Source organism: Dermacentor albipictus, chromosome 2 (genome assembly GCF_038994185.2).
Source record: "Dermacentor albipictus isolate Rhodes 1998 colony chromosome 2, USDA_Dalb.pri_finalv2, whole genome shotgun sequence".
NCBI lineage: Eukaryota > Metazoa > Arthropoda > Arachnida > Ixodida > Ixodidae > Dermacentor > Dermacentor albipictus.
The window spans coordinates 81,923,798-81,950,719 of record NC_091822.1 but is presented as its reverse complement, the minus strand read 5'-3'; the positions used below and the strand labels follow the sequence as shown (position 1 = coordinate 81,950,719).

General features: G+C 43.1%; 1 protein-coding gene across 11 annotated transcripts in view; it reads left to right on the top strand.

Annotated features, from left to right (window-relative positions):
* Window positions 1-26,922, top strand: part of LOC139055978 (uncharacterized) — a 45,178-nt gene that overhangs the window by 3,068 nt on the left and 15,188 nt on the right. For 2 of the 11 annotated variants that reach the window (XM_070533696.1, XM_070533698.1), the window contains exons 2-6: window positions 1,092-1,138; window positions 3,098-3,220; window positions 3,533-3,626; window positions 5,160-5,447; window positions 25,108-25,434. In XM_070533696.1, coding sequence (XP_070389797.1) covers window positions 5,163-5,447; window positions 25,108-25,434 — 612 coding nt within the window. In that variant the 5' untranslated portion in view covers window positions 1,092-1,138; window positions 3,098-3,220; window positions 3,533-3,626; window positions 5,160-5,162. Of the gene's footprint in view, window positions 1-1,091; window positions 1,139-3,097; window positions 3,221-3,532; window positions 3,627-5,159; window positions 5,448-19,486; window positions 19,671-20,026; window positions 20,045-20,664; window positions 20,727-25,107; window positions 25,435-26,922 lie in introns of those variants that run through there. The other 9 variants (XR_011512058.1, XR_011512060.1, XM_070533700.1 and 6 more) reach the window with 9 other exon arrangements.

Below are 26,922 nucleotides of genomic sequence, written 5' to 3'. Positions count from 1 at the left end.
CGATCTTGAGCTTAACACCATAGCCACAAAGCAACCACGGCGGGTCACTTTATTTCTTCAAATCCTGACAATAGGGGGACACGGCCATCAGAAGCACTCGCGGTGGCTGCCTTTCCATACTTTCTCACTTCAACATTATTTTAAATTTCCACTGTAAACACCATGCACATATGCAATATATTTAAATATACACACAGGACAAAGTTTATAATATTTTTGAAAGAGATGGAGGCAGCCAATCAAGAATTATTTATAACGGTATGGATAGCCTATGTCTAGAGAATGAATATGTTGTTGTATGCTCACGACGCTTCAAATTGTTTTGCGTGCTTTTTTGATCATGAATGAAACCTATAAACTTCACTGACTCCGTCAGCAGACTCTTTTATCAATGGCGTATGAAATGCACGTGAATGTTGTGTGTCTCGGTGTTGCTTCTTTTTACAGTAAGTAATGTCAACGACTCATGAAAAAAAGAACATTTCTAATAACTTACAACATTTATTACGGATGGTAACATCATCACTTACATGCAAACGTAAATATATAGAGTGTCCCAATTAATTATAATGCACCAAGATTTAAAAAGAGAGCAATGCTTTACTCGAAGAAAACCTAGCGAATATTGTTTACAGTACATTGCAGTAGCTGCTAGTAATTTTTTCGTTACAGATTTAATTTGATCATTTAATTAATTATCTAAGTCGACATGTACTATCCTAATTATCAAATTATAAATGAGGCATCTAAAGGCACAGCCAAGGGACATCTAACTGCGATATTTTCAGCGACGTACTAATTGCGTACTAATTTTTTATGATAGATAAATAAACCCTGTGAAATATGGAGAATACCACATGACTGTGCTCCCACTCGCATCATAAAGCAGCGCCCTCGAACATGCTCCCTCTGAGTAATCCAGGATGAAATAAAGGAAATAAAGAAAAATATTGTGATCGACCTAATGCCTCATCTGCCGCATCCCTGCTGAAGTAACACGTCTCGTTTGGTGTTACCTGGAAAAAAGTTGTGATAGCTGTTGTTTTAGCGTAGATAAAGTGCACGGATTTTTTTTTTTTTTTTTGCTGCAGAACCTGTCACCACAAAAGTGAATTGACGTCAGTGCAAAGATTTAAAGGTACGTTTTGTTCCATCCCATTTGCCATGTGTTTCTCTAATGAGCACCCAGTAAGCATGATCCTCGCCTTGGCATCTGCAAATGGCAACAAGAGGAAGACTGCAAATATGTATATCACTAATGGAAGTGTGGCGGTAGACCAAATGCATCGACTATCATCAGAAGTTGTGAAAACCTGAGACAAACCGGCAGCTTCAACAAACCGGCTGAAGACTCCACGTTTGAGTCCTAGCCTACGCAGGGATGTTCTAGCATTTATGGCCTCAAATCCTCATGCTAGCATGCGGAACGTGGCCGCCCAGGTACCAATTTCCAAGTCAGTTTGGAGAATTCTAAATGACAGCCTTTCACCCGTCCCACCTTAACCAGCAACAATGCTTGGAAGATAGGGACCCGTAGAATCGTTTAAATTTCTCGCAAAAGCCCATGAGTCATCATACCTTTTGAGCAACATCATGTGCACAGATGAAGCCAATTTTCGCCGAAACGCCTAGGTACATTTGCATAATGCGCACTAGTGGAGGGACTCCAATGCACGCTGTGTGAAGTGCAATAGGCACCAGTACCAGTAGTTGCCCAAATTGTGATTCAGAATTTATGCTGGTGCTATAATCGGTCCCATCTTCTTTGATCACATACTCACTGGACAGTGTTACATCAACAAAATCCTTGAAGGAGTGGTGAATGAGTTTCTCTGTGAAGTCCCGCTGTCACCTCTTCCGCTTCTGTGGTATCAGCAAGATAGGGCACCCGCATACAGCAGCAGCCAAGCACGAAACTGGTTGGATGCGACTTTCAATGCGCAATAGATTGGAAGGTACAGGCCTGTGAATTGGCCCGCTAGGTCATGTGACCTCTCTCCACTCGATTTCTTTCTTTGGGGTTATTTATGTGAATGATCTTGCTTACGTAATTGAGATAGAGTCAGATTAGTTCAAGGCAAGGATAACGGATGTCTGCCGTAGAACTCCGGCGTCGGTCATCAAGAAAGCCACTGAAGATGTTTCATATTTAAAACAGCACCAAAATACACGGACAAGGAAGGACACAGAACGAGCGCTGACTGCCGACAACACCTTTATTGAAGTGTGCACAAATATATACAATTCGCAATGGGCATAAAGAGAGTAAAAGAAGAAAGGCAAGGCGAGTCATTGTCGTTCAACTCCTGCTGCGCATGCGTCAATAACATTAAACTTGAGCAAGGTTAGTGACATGTTAGTCGCACATTCAGCCACACAAACTATAAACAAAAATACTAGTGACCTATTTCACTAAGTGCCCCTTAATTCATAGAATAAGGGTTCTCTCTTCTTTAACATGTCCAGCCTGCTCAATTGTTAGCGGCGGTGTGGTGTACAATCTTTACAACGAAGTGACCAGTATTACGAACGATTTTGGAGTTCCCAGGCACTTTCTTATGTCTTTGACTGTACATGTCAATGCCCATGTATTTGTAACCCTGAAGGTCCAAGCCAAGTAGGTCCACTTGCTAAGTTTCTGTTACTGAGTAAGATGCATGCTAATCCCATTTTTTTTAAGACTTGCATGCCAAAGAACCAGCAATAAGTGCAACATTTTTGCTCAAAGTATAGATCAGAAGACACTTCTTGAAGCAAACCAGCTTGGTGCCTTTGTACAAATGCTGCTTAGTCACTAAAAGTCGTACCATAACATGTTTGAGGAAAATCGATTAGAACATTGATGCTTTAATGCAGTGCTGCTGTCGTGCTTAACACCGCACTGTAAGTCAATTAGAACGCAGTATTTTCTCATTCCAGTTACAGTGGAATCTTGCTAATCCCAGTGGTTCTGAGGCACCACAATGCATTATTGCTGTAAAAATTTTGCAAAGCCTTTGCCAGTAGGCATTGAGCTGTCATGCTCATTTCAATATGCCTTTGTCTTCTTCACAACCTTGTGTTATACTGTGAGATGTGGATCCTTCAAATATTACAGGAACTTGCATGGCTTGTGTACAGGATACAACATTTCTTGGGAGTGTTCTCAGCCTAGGTTGTGAAAGACTGCTTTAAACTCATGGGGACAACTGAGAGTGACAAGAGGCATTATTTTGTTGAGGTAAGCAATCCTTAAGCTAAACCAAGAGGTAGTATGCATGATTGGAACTGAACTTTCATATTGAGTGAGCAATCCTCTAGCAGCACTGGCACGATGCTTAGATCTCTGTGCTTCGTGCAGTTCTTTTTCTTTGCCTTGTTGTTGCCACAGTGTTTCACTTTCCTGCATTCGTGTCATTGACTCTTGCTAAGCTTGTGCAATTTTTCCTCCATGCAAGCATGGACTGATTTATCTTCTGTTTGGGAAACAGTCATAGTTTGTCCAGTGACCCACTGGGCTATGTGAATAATGTACACAATGATACCATTTCAGACTTTTCAATCATCATGATGTCGATGGCACTGTCTTCAAAAATCACCATTGGATTGCCCCTCTTCAGCAGGCAAGGCAGCAGCAGCACCAATAGGTGTGGTACCATGATAATGCTTACTGCATATGTTCTGACCATCCCTTCATTGCTTCATAGCTTCATTGCCCACATAGTCGGTGCCTTAATTTTATTCCTACATATGCCCAGGTGGTGTCCCAATCCTGTAGCCCTCTGGTGAGCGGGGATATTGAGATGAACCATCGCCCTATTAGACCAACTAAATGTCCACAGGATAAAAATTGTAATCTTGGTCCCCCACTTGATTAATGGCTAATGTCATGACTATTGTAGGGTTGATAGCTCAGATATGTTGAAATAATTTTTGCTCTTCAAAATGAGAAAACACGACATTGCTGAACTGTGGCTGTTCGTCAACTCTTGATATTAAACAATAAAAAATCTTACCGCCCTCAAATAGTTTGTGCGCGGTTTACAAGCTGGAACATACATTCAACAAACTTTCTCCTCAAAACTTAATAACCGCTTCTCAGAATTACAATATTGAAAATTGTTCATGGCAGAACAGCTCTTTTTGCATCATTTTGTGGAGTCTTGATAACAGCAATCCCTTGCTATTGAAAGTTGTAACATTCTTTTCATTAACAGTGAAGTTCGAATTCTTTCAAGTCCTTTTAAATAAAAAAAAAATAGGAGGCTTGGGACATATTGTGATATAGGGCCTATGCAGGCATTTTTAAACTACTGGAATAACAAGTTAACATTCACGAATGCTTGTACTGAGAAAAAGGTACTGAGTTCGATTTATCTAAGCAGTGGTTCATACACACCTCTAACACCACCCCAGGAGGAGCCAAACACTGCCAAACTTTTTCCAATATAACCCCCCCCCCCCCTCCCCCTCCTTACTTTCTCCCACACGCAAGAGGTATTTGCCAAATGCCAGTTAGGTCAGAAGAGACAAAATAGAAAGGTGTCTTTTTGCACCTCTTGTTCATCGAGCAATGTTTAAGAAAAAATGAGGACATACAAGGCACTGTTTCCAACTAAATTTTTTATCCAAGAAAACCAATATACAGTAAACTACCACTTGAACGTCACTTGAACAAATTATTCAGCTGTACGAACTTTTTTATATCCCCCATCGAAACGCCATTCAATCCAATGCAAATGCCTTTCAGTTTAACAAAATTCAGTACAGTGGCATTTCACTTCTGTGAACATATTCTGCTACATCATCATCATCATCATAATTTTTATTTTCACCACTGGATACAAGGTGAAAAAGGGAGAGCCGGAAAAAAAGCCGAATTCTCTTCGGCTTGACAAAGTTCCGGTCTCCCAGACAGGCACGGAAGCAGCTGGTGTAGCAATACAATTACGGATAAAGTGTGGATATAAGAGTTTTTAAGCGCAAATACATATAGAAATTTTCATGTTATTACATGGAAACTAGTTGTAATACAGTTGTGTCAAATGACTCCCAGTATACAATTATAATCTGTTATCTTGCATATTATTATTTAACACAGGCTCAGTTGCATATATCATAGTGGACTTGGAAGCACCAAACGAGCACGGATGCTGATCAAATTTTTTCTGATCGCACAGATCATGCTGTCGAGGACTGGATTCGTCGACGCAGGGTCTGAGCATGCGCTGCATCAGGCCTATCTACTGCTACCTCTGGCTGTCTGCCCTGCTGGCTTCATCGGACGAAACAAGTCGCAGGAAGCTGTACCACGTGCACTGCACTGGGACCACCTGACCAGCACGGTGACGTCGACAGAGACACCATGGCACCCGGATAAAAGCAGCAGCCTTTTCGACGTTACCTTCAGTGGACTTGGAAGCACTGAACGAGTACGGATGCTGATCGAATTTTTTCTGATCGCGCAGGTTAGTGACCAGCATTTAGTCTCTTCAACTAGAGACAATGACGTAACGTTAATGGTGCTCCCAAGTCCACAATGCTGTGTTGCTATTTTGCAAGATTGTTTTAATGTTGTCTGCTTAATGTTACTAACATTCGGAGACGTTGAACAAAATCCAGGTCCTGGCTCTGATTCAGATGAATGTTCGCAGCGGGAACTAATGAAACGCATTCTAAGAGAACAAAAGGAAACGAACAAAACACTGAAACAACTGTCTTCAAATATCAAGCACGTGGAGACAATAGTTGCAGATTCGCAAGAAAGAATGACAGTTATTGAGAATGAAAGGGGATTATGGAAAGAATGCGAAGACAAGATAGTACACTGCGAGGAATCTTGTAAATCTACCATGACGCAAGTAGAATTTCTGGCATCGAAGGTCGATGATCTAGAAAATAGAAGTAGGCGGAATAACCTAGTAATTTATGGATTAAGAGAGAGCTCTGCTGAAGATGTTAAAACACTTGAAGAAGAAGTGCGAGACGGTATATTTAGGAAGATCCTAGGAATAGAAGTTAACTCAATAGAACGACTTCACAAAATTGGTACAAAGCAAAGCCAAAGGACACGCCCTGTTATTATCAGGCTATTCAACTTCGCTGAGAAAAACAAAATATTATCAAGCTGCTTCAAGCTGAAAAACACCCAGATTTCAATATCCGAAGATTTCTCAAAGAAAGTATGCGACACACTTGCTAAATTATGGTGTTCTGCAGTAAGTGACAAGGCGAAAGGGCAAAGGTATCTCTGGCATTTGATAAACTAAAAATAAATGGCAAAACCTTCATATGGAATGAGTGTGAGGACAGAAGAATTGAACTATCTAAACCGATAACTTCTGCACATGCTGGCTCAGCAGCTCGCGATTGCACGTGACAACAATGTACGAAATGTATCAGAGTGTTATCACTGAATGCGCGCAGCGTAGTCAATAACTTCAGCCTACCTGAAAGCATAGTTGCAGCCCATCACCCACACGTTATAGTCATCACGGAAACCTGGCTTCACGAAAGCGTCCAGGATTCCGAAGTGTTTCCGCCTTATCGGCTCATACGGAAAGACAGAGAATCGCGGGGGGGAGGTGTTGCTGTCGCAATTAAATCTAACATAAAATTCACAGTTTTAAACAGCATACCTGACCATGAAAGCGTATGGTGTAAACTTACATTTAATGGAAAAAGCATATTTCTGGGTGGCCTATATCGACCTCCGAATGCGCCCCCTGTATACCTAGACGTTATGCACAATTACATTGCACAACACACTAATTCACGTTCCAATATTATCATCACAGGTGATTTCAATTTACCAGGAATCAGCTGGTCTAATCTTTCGCACAACAGCTGTGACGCAAAAAGTGCTGAATCTCTGTTGTTCATGTCATTTACCTTTTCTCTAGACCAGCTAGTTTCCGAACCGACTAGAATAGCTGGTCCGTCATGTTCTGTGCTTAATCTGATGTTCGTAAGCAGTCTATTTCAAAATAACACATTAAACGTTGAAAATAGCATTTCGGACCATAAAATGATTGTATTCTCCTGTCCAATTTTAGGAAACCGTGAACGCGTTAAGCCATCGATTGCTGTTATCAGGGATTACTCAAGAGCGGATGACAATGCTATCTCAGAATATTTAAACGCCTGCTTTCTGCAGTTTTCATTACTTCATGACGTAAATTAATTATGGTTATGTTTTAAGCGTATTGTGCACTTTTGTGAAGAAAACTACATTCCCTCCAGAAAGAAACGAGTGAACAGAGAACATCCTTGGGTATCGCGCGAAGTAATATATTTAAAACGAAAAATTAAGAGGAAGCGCAGAAAGAAAACCACACGTGACCTTCAAGATCTCATACGCTTACTACAATATAAGATCCATATGGCCAAGGAGCGTTTTTTCACTGTTACTCTGCCTTCTTACCTGACGAATAAACCACAAAAATTCTGGCGCTACCTATCGAGGGAGCGGCACACCGTATCGCAGATTACTGTTTCGAACGAGACAGTTGTTCAGCCTGACGTCATAGCAAGCAAATTTAATGAATTTTTTCAATCTGTATTTAACAGAACTACCTTTAACGGTCCCTCTCCACAGTATCAGTTCGAGAATCCAATGCCTGAAATAGATATTGACCTACAAGGAATTTTTTTACTCTTACAAAAACTGGATGTAAAGAATCCCTGTGGCTCTGATCTTATATCAAATGCTTTTTTGCAAAAACATGCAGTTTGGACGTCAAAATACTTACACGTAATTTACAGGCGATCTTTGGAAACTTCAGTGATACCTGATGACTGGCGAAGGGCCAAAGTAATACCTGTGCACAAATCTGGCTCTAAACTCGACGTAACTATAGACCTGTTTCATTAACATGTACATCCAGTAAATTGTTCGAACATATTATTTATAAGGCCATAATATTGCACTTGGAGAATAATAACCTACAATACAGCCGGCAACATGGATTCTGTTCAAGTCTAAGTACTATTACTCAGCTGAGTTAACCCATGATATAGCTACATCAATAAATAACAGAAGCCAAATAGATGCCATTTTCTTAGATATTTCAAAGGCCTTTGATGTTATTCCTCATCCAGATCTTATTACTAAACTAATTGCCATTGGTGTACACGAGAAAACAGTATCGTGGATCAAGAACTATCTCGAAAACCGAAAGCAATGCGTAGCTGTGAATGATATTACATCTGATTACATCAACGTTTTTTTTCTGGTGTTCCGCAACGCTCGGTTCTTGCGCCCCTCCTATTTCTGATCTACATCAATGATATTCGTTCATGCGTTCAGCCGCCTATTCAAATGCGCCTATTCGCCGATTAACGTGTAGTGTACACAACAGTGAATACTGTAGCACGGCTGAATCTGCAGTCGTCACGGTGCACCAGTAATCCCGTGATCTGTTACGTCACGTAGGCTTCACTATATATGTAACTTGCGCAACCGCAATAAGGTTGTTGCTCACCCAACTGCTGGCCTGGCTACATGGTAGCAGCGGTGGCAGCGAAACCCAGCCAATATGTCGATGGCGTCCGCGCTACTACCGCCCCCGAAGCCTATGGATCCGTCGCACGACCCTTGGATTGCCTGGAAAACTTGGAAAAGTGAGTTTCTGCTGTTTTCCATTGTTACGCAATTGAACAAGCAGCCAAAAGACGTTCAAGCAGCCACGTTGCTAGTTACCATAGGCGAAGAGGCTAGGAAGTCGTATAGTACCTTCAAGTTCGATGAAGCGGAAGACAGGAATGACGTTGAAGTTCTGATTAAGAAATTTGAGGATCATTACAAGCCTGCAACGAACTTAACATTCCAAGAATTCCGTTTCGGTTCAAGGAACCAAAAAGAAGGCGAGATGTTTAACGAGTGGCTAACAGAACTGCGTGTGTTAGCGAAGAACTGTGAATTTGGGGACGCACCAGTGATCCCGTGATCTGTTACGTCACGTAGGCTTCACTATATATGTAACTTGCGCAACCGCAATAAAGTTGTTGTTCGCCCAGCTGCTGGCCTGGCTACAAATACCAGAGAGGATCGGGTAAAACTAAATGATTCGTTAGCTGCTGTACAAAATTGGTGCAACATTTGTGGTGTGACGAAGAAGATCGGCAGGCTGAAAAGTCCCGTTGCCATCGCATGGCACGTACCCAGTTCGTTCGCTGGCTGCGCCCTACCTGCTGGTGCTGAGTTTGTCGCTGCTGCTCTACGAGCCGAATAAACCCCTTTAACAATTGGTGGAAGTGCTGGGTACGTGCCACGCGATGGCAACGGGGCTTTTCAGCCTGCCGATCTTCTTCGTCACAATCACCTGCTCACGTCTCCGCCAATCTTGTGGCATTTTGATCCCAGCGCACCTACAGAACTTCACACTGACGCCAGTGGTGTCGGCCTTGGTGCCGTGCTCGCACAACGCAAGAACACTAATGCCGAATACGTAGTCACCTATGCCAGTCGTGCCCTCACGAAACCTGAGGCCAATTCCTCAGTAACAGAAAAAGAGTGCCTGGCTATCGTATGGGCTCTTCAAAAATTTCGTCCATATGTCTACGGTCGATGCTTTGATGTGGTGACGGATTATCACACTCTTAGCTGGTTGTCCAACCTAAAAGACCCATCGGGCCGCCTCGCTTGGTGGGCCCTCCGAATCCAGGAATGTGATATCCGTGTCGTTTATCGCTCTGGACGCAAACACGCTGACGCCGATGCCCTCTCGCGCTCCCCAGTGACTTCAGACAGCAGCACTTCTACCGACAGACATGACATCTCACCACTTGACATCCTGGACATGGCATCGGAGCAACAAAAAGACCCATGGATCGTCATGGTGTTCGACTTTTTGTCAAATCCTCCGGCAACTTCGGCACCTCGAGCGCTACGCCGACAGGTGCAGCATTTCACAATCCGGGATGGACTTTTATACCGCCGCAACTACCACAATGACGGCCGCAAATGGCTTTTAGTAGTACCTCGCCACCTACGACAAGAGTTCTGCTCCGCTTTTCATTCTGACCCACAGTGTGGTCACGGCGGAGTGTCAAAAACTTGCACACGGCTTTGCCTACAATATTATTAGCGAGGGATGTACACCTTCGTCCACAAATATTTACGCTCCTGCATTGCCTGCCAGCAATGCCAATGTGTCCCGCATCTCTCCACCGCATCTCTCCAACCACTTCCCTGCCCAGCTCAGCCATTTGACCGTGTCGGCATTGATATCTATGGGCCTCTTCCATCTACTGGCGCGGGCAACTGATGGATTGTTGTCGCCGTAGATCATTTGACATGGTATGCTGAAACCGCCGCCTTGCCTGCCGCATCAGCAAAAAACATCGCCTCGTTCATTATAAACAACTTCGTTCTCCGCCATGGCACACCATGTGAACTGTTGAGCGATCGGGGCTGCGTATTCCTCTCAGATGTCCTGCAGTCACTCTTATCTGAATGCCAAATTATTCACCGCACTACTACTGCTTATCATCCACAGACCAATGGCTTAACAGAACGATTCAACAGAACTCTTGGTGACATGCTATCAATTTATGTTGCATCTGACCACTCCAACTGGGACCTTGTACTTCCGTTCGTCACTTACGCATATAACACTGCCTCTCAAGCCACCACCGGATTCTCACCATTTTTTCTGCTTTACGGCCGGCCGCCATCCCTCCAGCACCATTGATACGGTTCTCCCGTACCGGCCGGACCCTGCTGAATGCTCACCTGTTTCTACGGTTGCTCAGCACGCCGAGAAATGCCACCAACTAGCCCGTTCGTTGACGTCTGCTCAACAGTGCCGCCAAAAAGAATGCCATGACCTCAATCCTCCCCCTCACCCCTTCCCTGTCGACTCACTCGTGTGGCTTTGGGTCCCGCCTGTTGCTGCTCCTGGCTTTTCGTCCAAGCTCCTCCCGAAGTACCACGGGCCCTACTGCGTAGTTGCACAAACATCACCAATGAACTACGTGGTCGAACCCGTATCGCCATCTTCCGATCTGCGTCGTCGGGGGCGAGAGACTGTGCACATTGACCGGCTGAAGCAGTATTACGATCCGCCCACCTCTTCCTAGGTCGCCAGGATGGCTACTCTTCAATTCCGGGGGTGATTGTGACGAAGAAGATCGGCAGGCTGAAAAGCCCCGTTGCCACCGCGTGGCACGTACCCAGTTCGTTCGCTGGCTGCGCCCTACCTGCTGGTGCTGAGTTTGTCGCTGCTGCTCTACGAGCCGAATAAACCCACCTTACAGGGGGATGAAACTGAATGCATCAAAAACTACCAGTATCTCCTTCACTCACAAGAAAAATGCGCTTCAGTTTACATACACAATAAACAATATATCACTAAGAAAATACGAGGAGGTCACATATCTCGGGGTCACTCCTACAATGAAATTAGATTGGGAAACTCATATAAATAATGTGTATGACAAGGCCCTAGGTAAACTACATTTCTTGAGAAGAAAAGTTAGAAACACACCTCCTAGTGTTAAATGCACACAGAACCCTCATTAGACCCTCTTTAGAGTATGCTGACATTATTTGGGCCCCACACCAGAAGTATTTAACCGAGAAACTAGAACGCATACAGAACTTAGCATTGAGATTTATATATTCACAATATTCACGTCAAACGAGCATTACAAACCTGCGCGTCAAGGCTAACATTCAATCACTGGCTCAACGTAGAATGATTTCCAGATTAAAATTTCTATGCTTACTTTATCACGGCTCCTATTGAGTACCACAAGCAACATACATTCAAGCGCCATTCAGACTTTCTGCCTGAACCAACCATAATAAATCAATACGACACCATCCCAGCCATAATAACACTCACAAGTACTCTTTATTCCCACACGCCATTTCCCATTGGAACATAGTACCCTCTAGAGCCGTAAATTGCTCATCTGCCAACGCAATTATTGACAGTATTGAGAATCTGGAATTCGAATGGTGATATTGCCTGTATTTCATATGCAGCCTCTGTAGATGCATTCTTATGGTAAACGCTGTTTCGCCTGCTTCCCGGACGGCTCATTTAAACAGTGTATATATTTATTGAGTATGTTCATTTTTGTGTGTGCTAATGCTCTTTGTTTTGGATACACTAGTTTAAGTTTATTCTTTTTTTTGTACTGTATTCCATGTTGTAACCACTCCTGCATGGGCCCGACGATGGCCTGCAGTATTGTAAAATAAATAAATAAATAAGAATGCAAAAACAATATATGTATACATATATACACATATACATACACACACATACATATATAGATATAACAAATTTCACAGAAGTTTACAATAAACACAAGTTACCATCAGGAAACGTTCTTTTTTTTTTAGAAATTATTTTACATACTTGCAAATATATATGTGCATCTATGTTAAAAAACATAAAAAAAGAAAAATCTGCATATAGGCTGCTGCTTTCGTGACAGACATCTCGGCAATGTAGCCCAGGGCGTCGTCACATCCTTGAATTTTAACAAACGTGAAGACGCCCTTTGCAGCATCCAGTTCACGACACGAAACCCTGCCACGTGGTTCGGGCACAATCACTGCAGTGGAAACCTGGATTCTAGGAATAGTAGTTACTAGTGTGAACGTATAAACAAAATGAGAATATATGACAAGTTCTACGGAACTGTTGGAGCAGTTGACAATACACATCTATAAGAACAAATCCAATATTTTAGTTATGTTTAGAGATAACACATCAACATGTTGGTTAAAATAGTTAAGTAGGGAAGGTAGTGTATGTTTAAGGCATTGGCAGCCATATTTAGTATGTGAAAAAGGGATCTGCCATGGTGCCTGGTGACGATATGAATATGCACTTCTATTTTGTTGTAGAGTTGCCGGGGCTAGGAATGAATCGAGTTTTCCCAGCATAGTATTTCTATAGCTTAGTAATGTTTTGAATTTATATATGTCACGGGCTCTGATTATTCTGTTTTGTTGGAAAAGCTCTTGCGTATGCTCGAAAAAACAAACGTTCGCTATCACCCGAATTGCTTTCTCATGAAGTATTTCCAGCATTTGAATATTTTGCGCTGTAGTGTTACCCTATATAAGTGAACAGTAACTGAGGTGTGGATGGAGAAGAGCATGATAAATGAGACGCTTAACTTGAAAAGGTAATGCACTTCAATTGCAATTTAACACACCTACAACTTTTCATACCTTTGAGCAAATATGACTAACGTGTTCATTCCAGGACATATGCTCTGTGAGTATTATGCCTAGGGTTTTTATGGATGACGTAATGTTAATTTTATACAGACCCCACACAATATTATCTGGCAATGTAGTAGAACTTCCCAGAGCATGAAAAACAACGCATTTTGTTTTGGTTTCATTGAGGATGAGGCCGTTTGCCTTAGACCATGCTCGAAGTCCATAACAAACGGAGCTTGCTATAGGTGTTATTTCTTTTAAATCTTTACCTGTAAAGAAAACAGAGCAATCATCTGCATATGTGACAAATTTACACATATCGCTCACTTGTACAATATCACTAATGTAATACAGGAAAAGTATCAGGCCAAGAATGCTACCTTGGGGCACACCCGCTCTCAAAGATTTTATCTGCGATCTGTTCTCATTAATTTCAGCAAACTGACGTCGGCTTTCTAAATAAGATCAGATAAGTTCAAGTGTTATTCCTCGGAAGCCATATTTTTCCAGCTTTATCAGCAGCAATTTCTGGTTGACCCTATCAAAGGCTTTGCTGAAGTCTACGTATAACCCTAAAGTCAGAAAATTTTTTTCAGTGTTCTCTAGAATAAGCTTCTTCTGTATACTTAAAGCAGTTTCCGTAGACCGCTTTTTCTTAAACCCGTGTTGACAGTCGGTTAGCAGGCTATGTTTTTGCGAAAAATTATCAATATGAAAGTTAAAAATTTTTTCGAGTCCCTTTGATAGCACAGGAAGTATAGATACTGGCCGATAATTGCCCATATTATTTTTGTCACCTCCTTTGTGAACTATTACTCTCGCTACCTGCATATTACGCAGGAAAACTCCGGTTGACAGGAAAATATTAAAAATGTGCATTACTGCAGTTGCAAGTAAGTCTACGACGTACTTAATTGGCCTAATTTCTAAATCATCGACGTATCGACTATGGCTATTCTTCAAGGATGGAAATGTTGTAATCATCTCAGGGATGCTAGTAGGCTTTAGGAATAAAGATTCTCTTAATGAAGCGGCATGCATTGTATCTTGAATGTCGTGATCTATGCATCCTACTTTAACAAAAAAATTGTTAAAATGGTCTGCAAGTTCTGTACCACCTACAAAAGTGCAATCAATGTTCAACGTATTTGTTTGTGTATCGACTGACTTCCGATTTAGTGCTTCGTTTATTTTCTTCCATACTTTGACACTTCTGCTATTACCTCCATGGAGTTGTTAGTTGAGTTTTCTTCTCTATTAGTTGCATCGTCTATTAGTTGCAGGTGTGCCTAATACAGTGTTTTCACTTTAACCTCCTTATTTGCCTTTCTTCACTCTCATTTCCACTTGAAAATTTTGAACTTTGAGTGCCTATAACCTATATTAGGAAGTAGCCGCTAGCAACACTTGGGGAAGCAGTGTTCTTTTTTATTTTAAGCATGAATGGCATTGTCATTCACTGAATTTTGTGTGTAGTGCACAAAGCATCACATGGCAATAATTTCTTTGTTAAAAGAACTATAAAAGACAGACTGGCAAAGATTACTGCATATTTCATTTGGGATAAGTAAGTTGAAAACCTTGTATTGTTTTAGAATGCTTTTCTTCCCAATTAGATGTTTTACAGGAAAACATTTTGCAGCAGAAAACATGTTCCTGTGTCGTTCTTCCAAAAGACATAGTGAAACTTGTGATCCCACTTAGTGTCTGCAAAACTGAATGAATTGGTTTTATGTGTAAGATTAAATTACCCAAATTATACGGAATTTTTAATGTTAATTATTAAGCTCAAGGATGTAATTAATGCTTTGAAACATTCGTTCTATGCTTCCATATATGTAAATGTAAGCTTTCACACAGTGAACACACTAAATTAGAAATATGCCTGCTATCCATGCTTTTTGCGCGTTGAAGGAACTTGCATGCTTTTGCATGTTTAGGAAATTGCCTTTCATTCTGTTTATACGGCATAATTTTCTCACCTATACTCGTAGCTACAGTGTACTGAGGTTGAGTGCCAAGGCAAGGAACCCAGAAGTTTTATGGGAATAACTACCCAAAATTACTGTCGATGGATCTGGCAGTGGGGGCGGTTCAGGAAGTGCACTGAAACTTGGAAATTAATGTTCAGTGTGACCTGCAGCATTCTGGAGTGAGGGTCTGCGCTGGAAGGAAACTATGAAATATGTTAGCAACTAGTCAAACATTGTTTTAACTCCAATGAGTGCTTTTAATGGTGCACAATGGGAAAGGACAACCAGTGACATCGATGCGAGCCTTCCGACTCTAAAGTTTGCTCTATGCATTCCTCTGTGTCGTTTCATCAATGGCAACAGGGCAGGCGCGTACGCTGTAATTTTTTTCGAGGAGGGGGCAACCTTAGGTCTCCTTCCTATGCAAATTAGGGGAAGGGTACCTTTATTATACAAATATGAATAATGCCCACCATTCACCATAAAGACACATAAGGCCTGTGAGATGCACCTCTCCTTTACATGGCAAACAAGGAACCACATCAAATGGACTCACGCTGGAAAGAACTGCAGGAAGAACTCTACCAAGAACAAGTAAACAAGTGAAAATGTAAATTAAAGATTTCTATAGTAGAATACATAGCAAGCATGGCACGTGAACCGCGCGGGGTTGTGTTGCTTAGCCAGCCAATCACAAAAGCAAACAAAATCATCGTCATGTGGCCTTTTCAACAATGCATCCTACTTGATAGATCCGGAGAGTCTGCTGTTCTTGAAGAGCCTTTTCATCGGCGGAAGCAGTGAGGTGTGCAACAGGCATGGACAAAGTGTATGGAGTCTGAGCATTTCACTCTTCAAAAGTCTGCGGTACAGTTCATTTCACTGCTGAACCCGTTTTACTCATGAAACTTCACTGCCAACTGCACTGAAACTTGAAAACAAATAGTTGCAGCAAAGCAAGCATTTTATAATTTTCAGTTCGAAAAGAATTCGACTTTCGCCATTATACTTTAATAAGGGAGGGAAAATGTATAAAATTTTGCGCTAATAATTTTATTTTTGTGGTCACCGCCTTATTTGCCTAACAGGAAAAGTTTGAAGTATGAATTATTTGCAGCCTCGCAGAGGAACAGTGGCTGGCGGTTATGAGGCCGTGGGCGGGGCTTCGCTGCATACTTAAGTTGCATCCGACTATAGTTTCGTTTTTTGAATTACCTCTAGAAGAATGATAGAGAAATATATATTTGCGGAACATATTTGCGGAACAATCACATTTTTTTTTGATCCCTCGTATACTGCTCTACTAAGTGCCAAACTGACTCTTATTGTTATTTGGGAAGTTGTGTAACGATGCGTGGCCACCAGTCCCGTGCAACAGGATAGACCGCAGGACGCTGTGGTTCTGGACATGCTGCACCCACTGTGATAGGTTAGAAAAAAGCCCACATAAGCACAGCAGAGAAGTGGCAACATTAGGCGGTTTGACTGATAACTGTACAAGCGTCATTCAAGACACACGGAATTGTTCCTCACTTCTGGCGGCGTTTACAGTAACGAACGGCACACGCGTTATCAGCATGATAGCATTGCCTGGTACTTTCCTGTCGGGAATGATAATGCGCATGCCGTTCGTTACTGGAAAGTACCGGACTCGCCGCGTTAAAGAAAGGAAATGCGGACAAGCAGATGACGATTATCGTTGTGTGGCAAGAGGGTGTAATTATGCCTAAGAGTGTATGCTAGCCACCATACCCTTAATATAAACATATCTTCTCTGTAAAAAAAAAAAAAGGTTTAACACAGCGATTTTTGTCTGGCAACAAAAAAAAAAAGAAGAAGAAGAAAGTTGCTTCCAAAGATTGTGCGCATCTATTAGCGGCGAGAATTAGGAGTGGCGCCCTCTCGCGAGTGACGTCACGGCCAAGACGCCGCTCGCTCCGGCTCGCTCGGCTGCCGCGCGCGCTCGTTCCCTTCGTGTATGCTTGAGGTATGGGTGGCTCGAGCCGTACGTATTGAAGAATACGTCGGCTTCTTTCAGCTGCCATACCTTAACCACAGTTTCCTCTTCAAAGGCGTGTGAGTCGAGAAACTTTGCGGCTTGGATATCGCAAGCTAAGTAGCGTTAAAGGGGTCTACTAGGTTTTGCAATGCATATATGCGCCGTGTGTATCGGTAAATTTTGACTAAAAAAAGAATATCTGCAAATTCAACGCGCGAAGTTGTGTATGATGCTTCGCTAAACACTTAACAATCATTTAGTATTTAGCTATGAGATAAGAAAAATTTGGTAATTGGCGTCAACATGTTATCCGATGTTAGAAAGACACTGCCAAGCGAAGCTGTCATCACGATTCCTATTACTCTGGTGTGTTGTTCTATTCAAATATGGCCATTCATTGTTGCGTAAAAGAATAGTTAGGCGCGCATTTCTTATGAAAAAGTTTGCTGCTACTTTCATCCCCCTCTGAAACAGGCCTCCAAAAAACGAATTGCTCATGGCTGCTAACACGACGGCGCGTCATGTAGAGTATTTACATAGTTAATTCACAAACACCATAGTAGCAATCACCTGAGAGATAAGTTTCGTTGTTAAGATCGAGAGCCACTCAATTGAAAGTGATGAAATGTTTCATAGTGGCCCTCAGTAGCCTTTATCGACAATATGGCACACCCCTGATCACGTAACGGTAGCAATCGACTGTCCGTATGGCGAGGCACGCTATGTTCGCGAAACCCATCAGTTCACTACAACTTCGAATTAAAACCATAAAGCATTTTTTTACAGCGCCAACTGGAATGGCTAAAGTATTCTCGAGCTACTACACCGCAGCTTAGATTGCCTACAAAAGGAAAATTCAAGCACCTTCTGTCTCACAATGTCTCGATCCAGCGTTATTTAATTATACAAACGGATAACAATTCGCTTCGTCGGTACATAAATTAAGGCTAAATTAAGTTTGCTCCAATCCAATCGCAAACATTCATAAAGAAAGCACCACAAGCCTTGCATATACTTTCACTTGATTTCTGACCCTCCACCGGGGGAATTTCGATATCTTGAATATGTCCCATACTACTAGTCATTGACGCTTCGACGTCTTTCTGGCTGCAGCTATGCGGTCCAGCAGGCATGCTTCACTAAAAAAATTGGGCCGAGCAGCCTGTGTCAGTTCGCCAAACAGATTCGTCATGTATATTCCTCCAGCAACAAGCACCAGTAAATTTCTCAAGTGAGTTTGATTTGATTTGATTTATTAATTTCCATTTACACACACACATGTACAGAGGAGTGGTAGATGGAGGTGGATGAGGGAAAAAAGCCGCACAGACGTGGCTTGAGGTAACCTCACCCCCTTAGGTACAATATGGCTGCATGGGGTAACACATCAAGCGCCATATAAATTACATTTATATAGTGGCCATAAAACATTGCAGTTATACAATATATGAAAGAACAGTAAAATATTTCCACAATAACAATGCAAAACACACTGTGGCATTGAAATAAATAAATGATATACACTAGGTAACATAGACAAAAAAAGAGGAACATAACTTACATTATTAATCATTAGCAAACGCGCTCTAAAGAGGCGAGTTGAACGTGTAGCACGGAAAAGGGAATATATATTGGTACATTCCTATTTGTACTCTGTAAATAGCTGTAAGCCTTCATTAACTTTACTTCAAGTTTCCACCGCTTAAGAAAAAATAAACATGTGAAGAACCGCCTAATGTTGACAAGCAGGTAAAGAAGCAAGTGAGGCGTGTAGAATCTAAGCTCCAGTATTAGTTAAGTCCCCGTGCTACTGCCGAGCGTTTCTGTGAGGAAATGCAAAAATTCGATATTATACTATGAACTACTCGTCGTGAGCAAACCTGTTTTAGCGGAATAAAATCAACGTGACTGCTGTAGAAGTCATATAAAGCCAGCTTTGTGACATACTTGTTGCACCGCGGCAGGTATGGTATCATAACTGGATTCCTATAGGCTATGCTTTTGTGATTGTCTATCCGCGTATGAAAAACCCGCAATGGGCTGGTCTGCGTCGCTTCGGCTGGCACTGTAGCGTTGCCTTCGAGAGCCGCATTGTTGTCTAAGAACTTAGCTCTTTGAATAAATGTTCGCAAAGAAAGACGTCGTAAAAATATATTTGAGACGACCACCATAAGTATACAAGCAGAGAGAACGAGGGTGAACAAACGAAAACACCGCAGAAAGCGCCCGGACAACGCCCGAACTGTAGCAGACGACAGGCGCGAGTCCGTGCCCTGACGTCACGCGAGCGGCGCTCGCAGCGCCGCTCGTGTTCGTTCTCGGGGCTAATAGCCAAGCCGATCCATGCCTAAAGCTTCCCAAAATGGCCGATTGCGTCGTCGAAGTCGTTAATACACTCTAATCGTTCACTTGATTTTTCGCTGCATTGGAAATGCAAGCGGTTAATTTCGCCGAATGAAATGTCTCGACGCTTTTCAGCGCCCGTCTCGTGCTTCTGAAAAGTGCTTGCGGTATTGGCGTGAACAGACAGGCAAGTGGACGTATTTATTCTACAGTTATTGAACAGTTACTTATCGATGCATCTTGAAGTTAGCCTAGAAGCTGTCGTTAAAAGTTCCGTCTTTCAGTAGACCTTGTGCAGCGTACTCTCAGCTCAATACGAAATTCTTGACTGCGTTCTCGAGTTTTGTTTAACGGTAATGAGAAGGAGTTAGATAATGCACATAGGCAAGGTTTTGTCTGGTCTTGCAGGAGTCCCAGGTGCTTTTTGCGCCGCGTACACTGTCGCAATCGTTACACGTCTGAGGAACCAGACTGGCGGCGCATAGGTAAAGCCGGCTGCCAGTGCAAGCCGCAGTCCCCTACATTGTCGCTATAAAGAGGAAATTTGTACGTGTACTAAGGGTACGCAACGTTTCTTTGTTCAGTGTAATTTGGCGGTGCCTCCAGCAGAGAAAATGTGGATCCCGTACTGCTCCTTCGGTTTGGGCTCGGCAATGCCTCCGCGTGGCGGGCGCGTTTAAGAGGAAGTTTTAGCTCGGGTGTTCCAATCTAAATACATGTAAACGGAGTATTCGTTTTTCTCGGCAACCACTGCACCAAATTTGACGAGGTTTGTTACATTTAAAACAAAAGCTTAGAATCTAGAATTTCTGCTGGGTACACAAAAGATTTAAGCGAAACAATTGAAGCAGAGCGGGGCATGGTGCTTTCAGTGCCCAATTTTTTATAGAACATGTAGTTTTCCATTATAAAGGGGACTGTAATGCGATGTCTTGTAAGTAGGGGGTTGTCTTATATTCAGAGTCGACTTATGTTTCAATATGAACGGGAATGAAGTGTTACGCAGTTCTTTTAACGAAATTTACCTCTGCTGTTTAGTTTCCATATTGTGCGTAGAAGCAACAGTGCGTGCGCTTTCAGCTGCTCAGTTTATCTTCAATGCTGCTCTCAGTTTGTAGAGTTCATCACATGTGCATGTGCAACACATTGGCGAAGGCAATACGAACTGCATTTCTCGCTAGCTGGACAAGTTGGAATGGCAATGCACCTTGGAGAACAAGACTCGAATAGTGAAAGTCTGGTGGTAAGTCTGAAGTAATATATTTTCATTTATATTTGGTGTTAACTTTCCAGCGCAAACTTTCTATCCTATTGAAGAAACATTTAGCCCCCTGTTTGGCCTATTTTTTGAGGGCCTTATACATCAGGCCCCCTAGCAAGTTTTATAGCGTCCTCAATCACCTTGCCCCGGGGTTGCCCCGAAACCAGAATGATGCGCCTTGCACCGCTGTGGTGGCGCACTGCAAAGGGTCAACATCGAGGACAAAACTGCACCCATTGCAGGGTGCTTGCATGCAGCGCTATTTTGCCCCTGGCGCGCAAGACGTGCGCGAACACGCGCGCGCGCACATTTTGTTGTTTGCAGGTGCTGAGCATCTGTGGCAAGCGCTCGAACCTTGTCAAACTGCGTGCTCTGACATACCTGGTTGCAAGCAAACACCAATGGATCTTATAATTAATCCTGACTACCCGTTCCTGACGACCCTTTCAACGAACCTGTCCACTTTCGGCCGCTCTTCACCAGATTGTTTTTGGACGAGGTTGATAAGCATGCCGTCTTCGCTGTCAGAAGAACTTGAAAAAAAAGCTCATCGATTGCGGCAATTAGCAGCGCTTCCTTTCTCATTGCCGACATCTCCACTGGCTAACTCCGTTGCAACCGCAGCTATCGGGCCAGAGCATCCACGGTTCTGCAGTCGGCAGTGCGCGCGCGCGTCCCGCAGTGCTTGCTGGGGATTGCACCCCGGCACACCACCGATTTTCTCGGTGTGAGACGGGGCAATGGAAAACTGCTCCAACAGGGTGTGCTTCCGGTGATCGAGGATGAAAGTGCGCACCAAGGCGCCCCGGTGCGGGTGATCGAGGACGCTATTAGTTTACACTGCAATTTAAAGCTTCTTGAGACCCGAATACAGCCATGGGACATAATTACTTTTCAAGCTGGTTATTATTGCCTCCAGGCATGTTTCAAACATGAAAGATGTTTTTTTAATAACATAGTTTTAAATAACTGGCACCTTTTTTAAATATCACAGTCATACGTAGACAGGCTAAGAGCTGCATCTCCAAGTAAACATCTCATGCTCGCTATGGTAAAAACTGCATTTCATTGCCTGAACGCAGAGGTAAAGATGGAGTTATGTGTAGTAGACTGTTACTTGGCTGCTGCATCCTGGATTTTCATGCATTAATGAGGAATTCAAAACATACTTCAAGGTTGCTTCCTGCTGTTTGTGACAATGCAGAGGTCTACATCAATTTAGTGTGAAATTTCTTGAAAGTAGATGAGAAGAATATGAGTGAACCACTTTCGACAGTTCCGCATGCATTAGACTTCATATCCACGATGAATGTTTGGAGTAACGACTTCAGACTTCTGGCATTTCTTTATCGAAATAATCTTTTAAACTGGTTTGTTATTAGAGGAGACAGCAGAAATTGAATGCCCTCTTACCACACCACCATGAGGTGAGCGTGACTGCCAACAGAGAGACACTCTCCCTCTGCCTTGAGTAGCCTCCGCGAGCGACGTTCCTTCCTCACCTTGTCACATACTTGAGCCGAAGAACCACATCGGGTTCACGTGACTAGCACCACCCGCTTTTTTTTTCTTATCCAGTTTTGTTGCGTGGCACATTTTCCACCGTGGCATTGCGCATCCTGAATTGGGCGATTTACCGAAGTAATGCATCATGGCGAGCGACACTTTTAAGACTGTGTTTTGCATTGCACTGTTTGTTTGTGTTGCCTTGACTCTGGCTGGGTGTGGCGCTTTCTCAAGAGGGAGGAAAGTGGTGTTTCATTTGATCAGCTGTCTGTATGACATGCACAGATTTGTCATGAATACCTGTGTCATGTGCTGTAAGGCTGTAAACTTAAGAACAGCATTAAATACATTCTCTTAGTGGTGAATGCAACGCATACTTATCTTTTGCGCACAAAGAAAATGTGAACAGTGTACAGTGCTCCCACTTCTGCGTCAGTCTGATAAAAAGGTCAACAAAGAGTGATACTGCACTAAATCAAGTATCTTGAAATTGGGAGACATACTAGGGATGCTTCTGCAGCAGACATGATTGGCCAGAGAGGTTAACAATGTACAGCTGCTTGCAGTGACCAAATGCACAGCACCATCAGTTTTGTGCCATGCTATAGTTCTATCAAAACCGCCTAAATTCTTGCAGCTTTTTAGGAAAGGATTAGTGGCACATAACAGTGTGCCTATTTTTCCTGTTTTTTGAATGTATATTTTGCTCCCACGTAGCTGATGTGACTCAAAGGTTTATAGTCCTGAAAGCTTGTTTGCTTTGTTATGAATGTTACCAAAAACTTACGTGTACAAGCTTACCCCTGCCCACACTAACGCAGATCCAGTGAGTTTATTTAGTATGGAAAGCTAAAACAATGTAGTGGCTGCACTATTGTTATGAATCTGTTGTAATGATAGATGTTGCTGATTTTATGGAGTGCTTGTTTTCATCACTCAGGATATCACCCAAAATGCTAGGAGGCAAAAAAAAAAAAGATGTATATATTGTTCACAAGATATAGTTGAGTAGAGACTGGGTGGTGGCAACCGATTGAGGGAACGAGCTCGCCTGCGGATCTTGCGACAACAAGAGGTTCAAGTAGATTTTATCGCATTAAAGTGCAACAAGTGACTAGAAAAAAAAAAGCCTGGGCATGTCATCAAAAGATACCGTTGGGAACAAAAGTCTATGGATCTACACGCACCATGAAATACCCAAATTTCTTTTCTTACTTCCCATGTTGGCATACACTGGTCCACAGTAAAGTTGCAAAATGGGGCGGGCCCTCCATTTCATTCCTACTTGACAAAGTTGAGATTTCTTAATTCCACTCTTTTTAACTCCCCAGAATGCCAAGAGTTCTACTATTTCTCCAACTTTAAATGAAATTCTTACTATAGTTGTTTACTAGTTGTGCCTTTGAACAAAAAACTTATTTTTGAAGTTCTAACAACATTGCAGATAATGTTATGCTTCTTTAACGAGAACATATTTGCTTTGTGACCTTTCATTTTTGCAGTGCGTTGCGAGCTGTATAATCTCTCATATCTACTCTTCTTGACAGTACATGCATGTTACCTGCGCAAGTGTAATTTATGAATAAATAATGTGATTGCAGAATATATTCAGTAATGTTAATCTATAATGGCATCAATTGGGCAGATCTAGTTGGCACAGTCCTGTAGTGCTAAACCTTCACTAGTATAAGACTGCAAAAACAGGTATCTTTGCCAATTACTCTAAATTAGACTAGGCCAAATTTTTTTACATTTATAAGTTTTTACTGAATACTGGCTCTTTCAGTATCTACCTATAGGTCACTATCTCTGCCGTGGTACTTACCAACAAAATGGTATTCTACTTATTGTGAAATTCTGAAGTCCTGGAGACTGTTCCAATGAGGAGCTTTAATTGCACTTAAACACTAACCTTTAGTTGCCAAGAATGATTCTATTTAGCAAGAGCATGCTTGGACTATGACACAAGGATGGAGGCCAAAAATGTTACTGCCCTTCCACTGCTGTGAAGCGGGGTGCAAGCGAAGCTTGGGATCTGAGGCTCTTTGTAACGCCTCACGGCGAGGGCGGCACGTCAACGTCGACCCCATCTAGAATGAGTTCCCGGTGGCATCAATCAAACACTGCCTGTTCTTTGGCCAAACGCACAACACGTGGCCTGCTCCCACTGCCATTCCTTCAATGCAGCCTGCTCTTTGGCAGAACAGACCAAACGCGGCCTCCCCATCTGACTGCTGGGCCTGAACTGGTGTGGGAAACTGCGGGTGTCGGGCGAGCAAACACGCGAACACACCCTTTCCCTCCTCCGGAAGAAGGGGATGCCCGTGATTGGCTCATGCCTTGCGCTGCTTCTACTTACCCATCTTAAAGGCAGCGTTTGATGAACTGACAGTGGCTGAATCTGTTAGCGTGGTGGTCTCGCGATCCGGAGGTCGGTGGTTCGAATCCGCAGCCTGATAAGCAATTTCTATTTTTGCGCAGCTTGGGTTTTTTCGCACGGTAACACCGACACCAGTGAGGCAATACAAGCTTCTGTTAAAAAGGTCGCAAATGGTTGCATCTTATGCCCGTTCCTGTTGATGTGGACATTCAGTGTTATTTTTCACTGTCAGAAGTATCCTTGAAGAAGGGGGGGGGGGTCAACAAAGTATCGGCACTAAAGAAGCAACGTCGACGTACATGGTAGTTGAAATAAATCGATGATTAAATGTTGATTATGCTGTCATGTACGACGCACAAATTGTTAGATGGATCTGGCGAGCTTCAAGCTCACGTGTCAGCACTCTCATTGGCCTGTTGAGCATGTTGAGCCGACGCCGCTACGACAATGGGACGCTCACCGCTTCTGTTGTAACAGTTCCTCCTGCTCGGGCTGACCTGCCGGCCTCCCGTCATTCTGGAACTTGGCTCCGTGGGTGTGTCACGTACCTTGGACGCGCATGCGTGGTCCCCTTGGCCGAGCCCTGTCAACAATGGTATCGTCGATCTACCGCAGAACGAGGGAGCGCCTACGTGGCATGCGGCACCAGCTTTGGCGGATGACGGAATCATCACCTGGCAACGCGGGCAATGCACCAGCATGAACATCGGATCCGGCGCGCAATATAAAAGCCCGCCACAACTGCTCTCTGCTGGGCACGACGCCGCTACGACAATGGGACGCTCCCCGCTTCTGTTGTTACAGGTTAGTTACCTGGACAATACCAGTGGCTATAAGTGCAATAATCGCTGTCTAATAGCGGTGTCGTGCCCGATTGAGCTCTATGACAGTGTCAAACGCGCACTCTGCTGCTTTGTGCGACTTGTTGCGGTTGATGCTGTCTGGGGATGTCGAACTTAATCCTGGACCTGAAGATTCTGTTTTAGACATTGTACGCAGGATAGCAGCAGGCCAAACTGCAATTTTGGTGGAGCTTAAGGGGATAAAAGAGAAGCAGGACGCCACAGACGTTGAGGTGAAATGCCTTAAGGACAGAGTCGCCACTCTCAAGTCCACCCTTAGCCTACGTGAAACCTTTGGGACAGACATACCTGACGGCATCCAGTCATTTTCACACCAGTTAAAAACCATAGCTTCAAGGTGCGAGGACGCCGAAAACAGACTACGTAGATCAAATTTACTGTTTTTTGGCATCAGCGATGAGTCCGGTGAAGATTGGACGACTTCAGAGCAAAACGTCGTCAAACTCTGCGCTGAAAGGCTGGGGCTTACTTTATCAAGCGACCAGTTTGAACGAGTGCACAGAATTGGTCGATTCGCTCATGACAAATGCAGGCCAATAATCGCTAAGCTGGTCACATTTAAAGACAAACAGAATATTTTGGCTTCTGCAAGGAAGCTAAAAGGCTCCCGCTGATCTGTCCGCGAGGATTTCGCGCCAAGCACTCGCTTAGCAAGAAAAAAGCTGTTAGAATATGCAAGAGCACAGGACAAACCCTGCAAACTTTCACTTGACAAGATGCGCATTAACAACAAGGAATACATGTACGATGTTGATAGAGACACCTTCGTATTATGTAACAGATAGCTAAAGAAATCTACGGGGGCGCAGGTCCCTAAACTTCCCTCTTCTACTGAATCATCTCGTTTGCTCACAATATCGTACACTAACATACGCAGCATACTAAATAAGCGCGATATATTTTGTTCCTTTATAGAAGATAGCAAACCCGACGTTCTAGCTCTAACAGAAACATGGCTACACCACGATGTTTCAGATAGTGAAATTTTTATAGAAAGTGACATATTCAGCATTTATTGGCATGACCACAATGATAAAAAGGGCGGTGGTGTCTTACTTGCAATATATAAAAGGATTTCTTCTTATGAAGTTGACACCTCATCATCACTTGAGATTATCTGGGCTACCTGTCAAACCATTTGTGGAAACATATTAGTTGGTGTCTGTTACCGCCCACCTGAAGTGTCCCTTCCATTTGTTGATAAACTACGCGAAAGCATTGTCACTGCCATGCAGAAATGTTCAACTACCGTATTTACTCGCATAATGATCGCACTCGCGTAATGATCGCACCCCTAAAATTTGTCGTCAAAATTCGATTTTTTTATTTCCCGCGTAATGATCGCACCCCGAACTTGCCGCAGCGATATGTCGTGTGCTAAGTCTAGCGAATAATGATCGCGCTTACCACCTGTCGAATGCTACGCGAA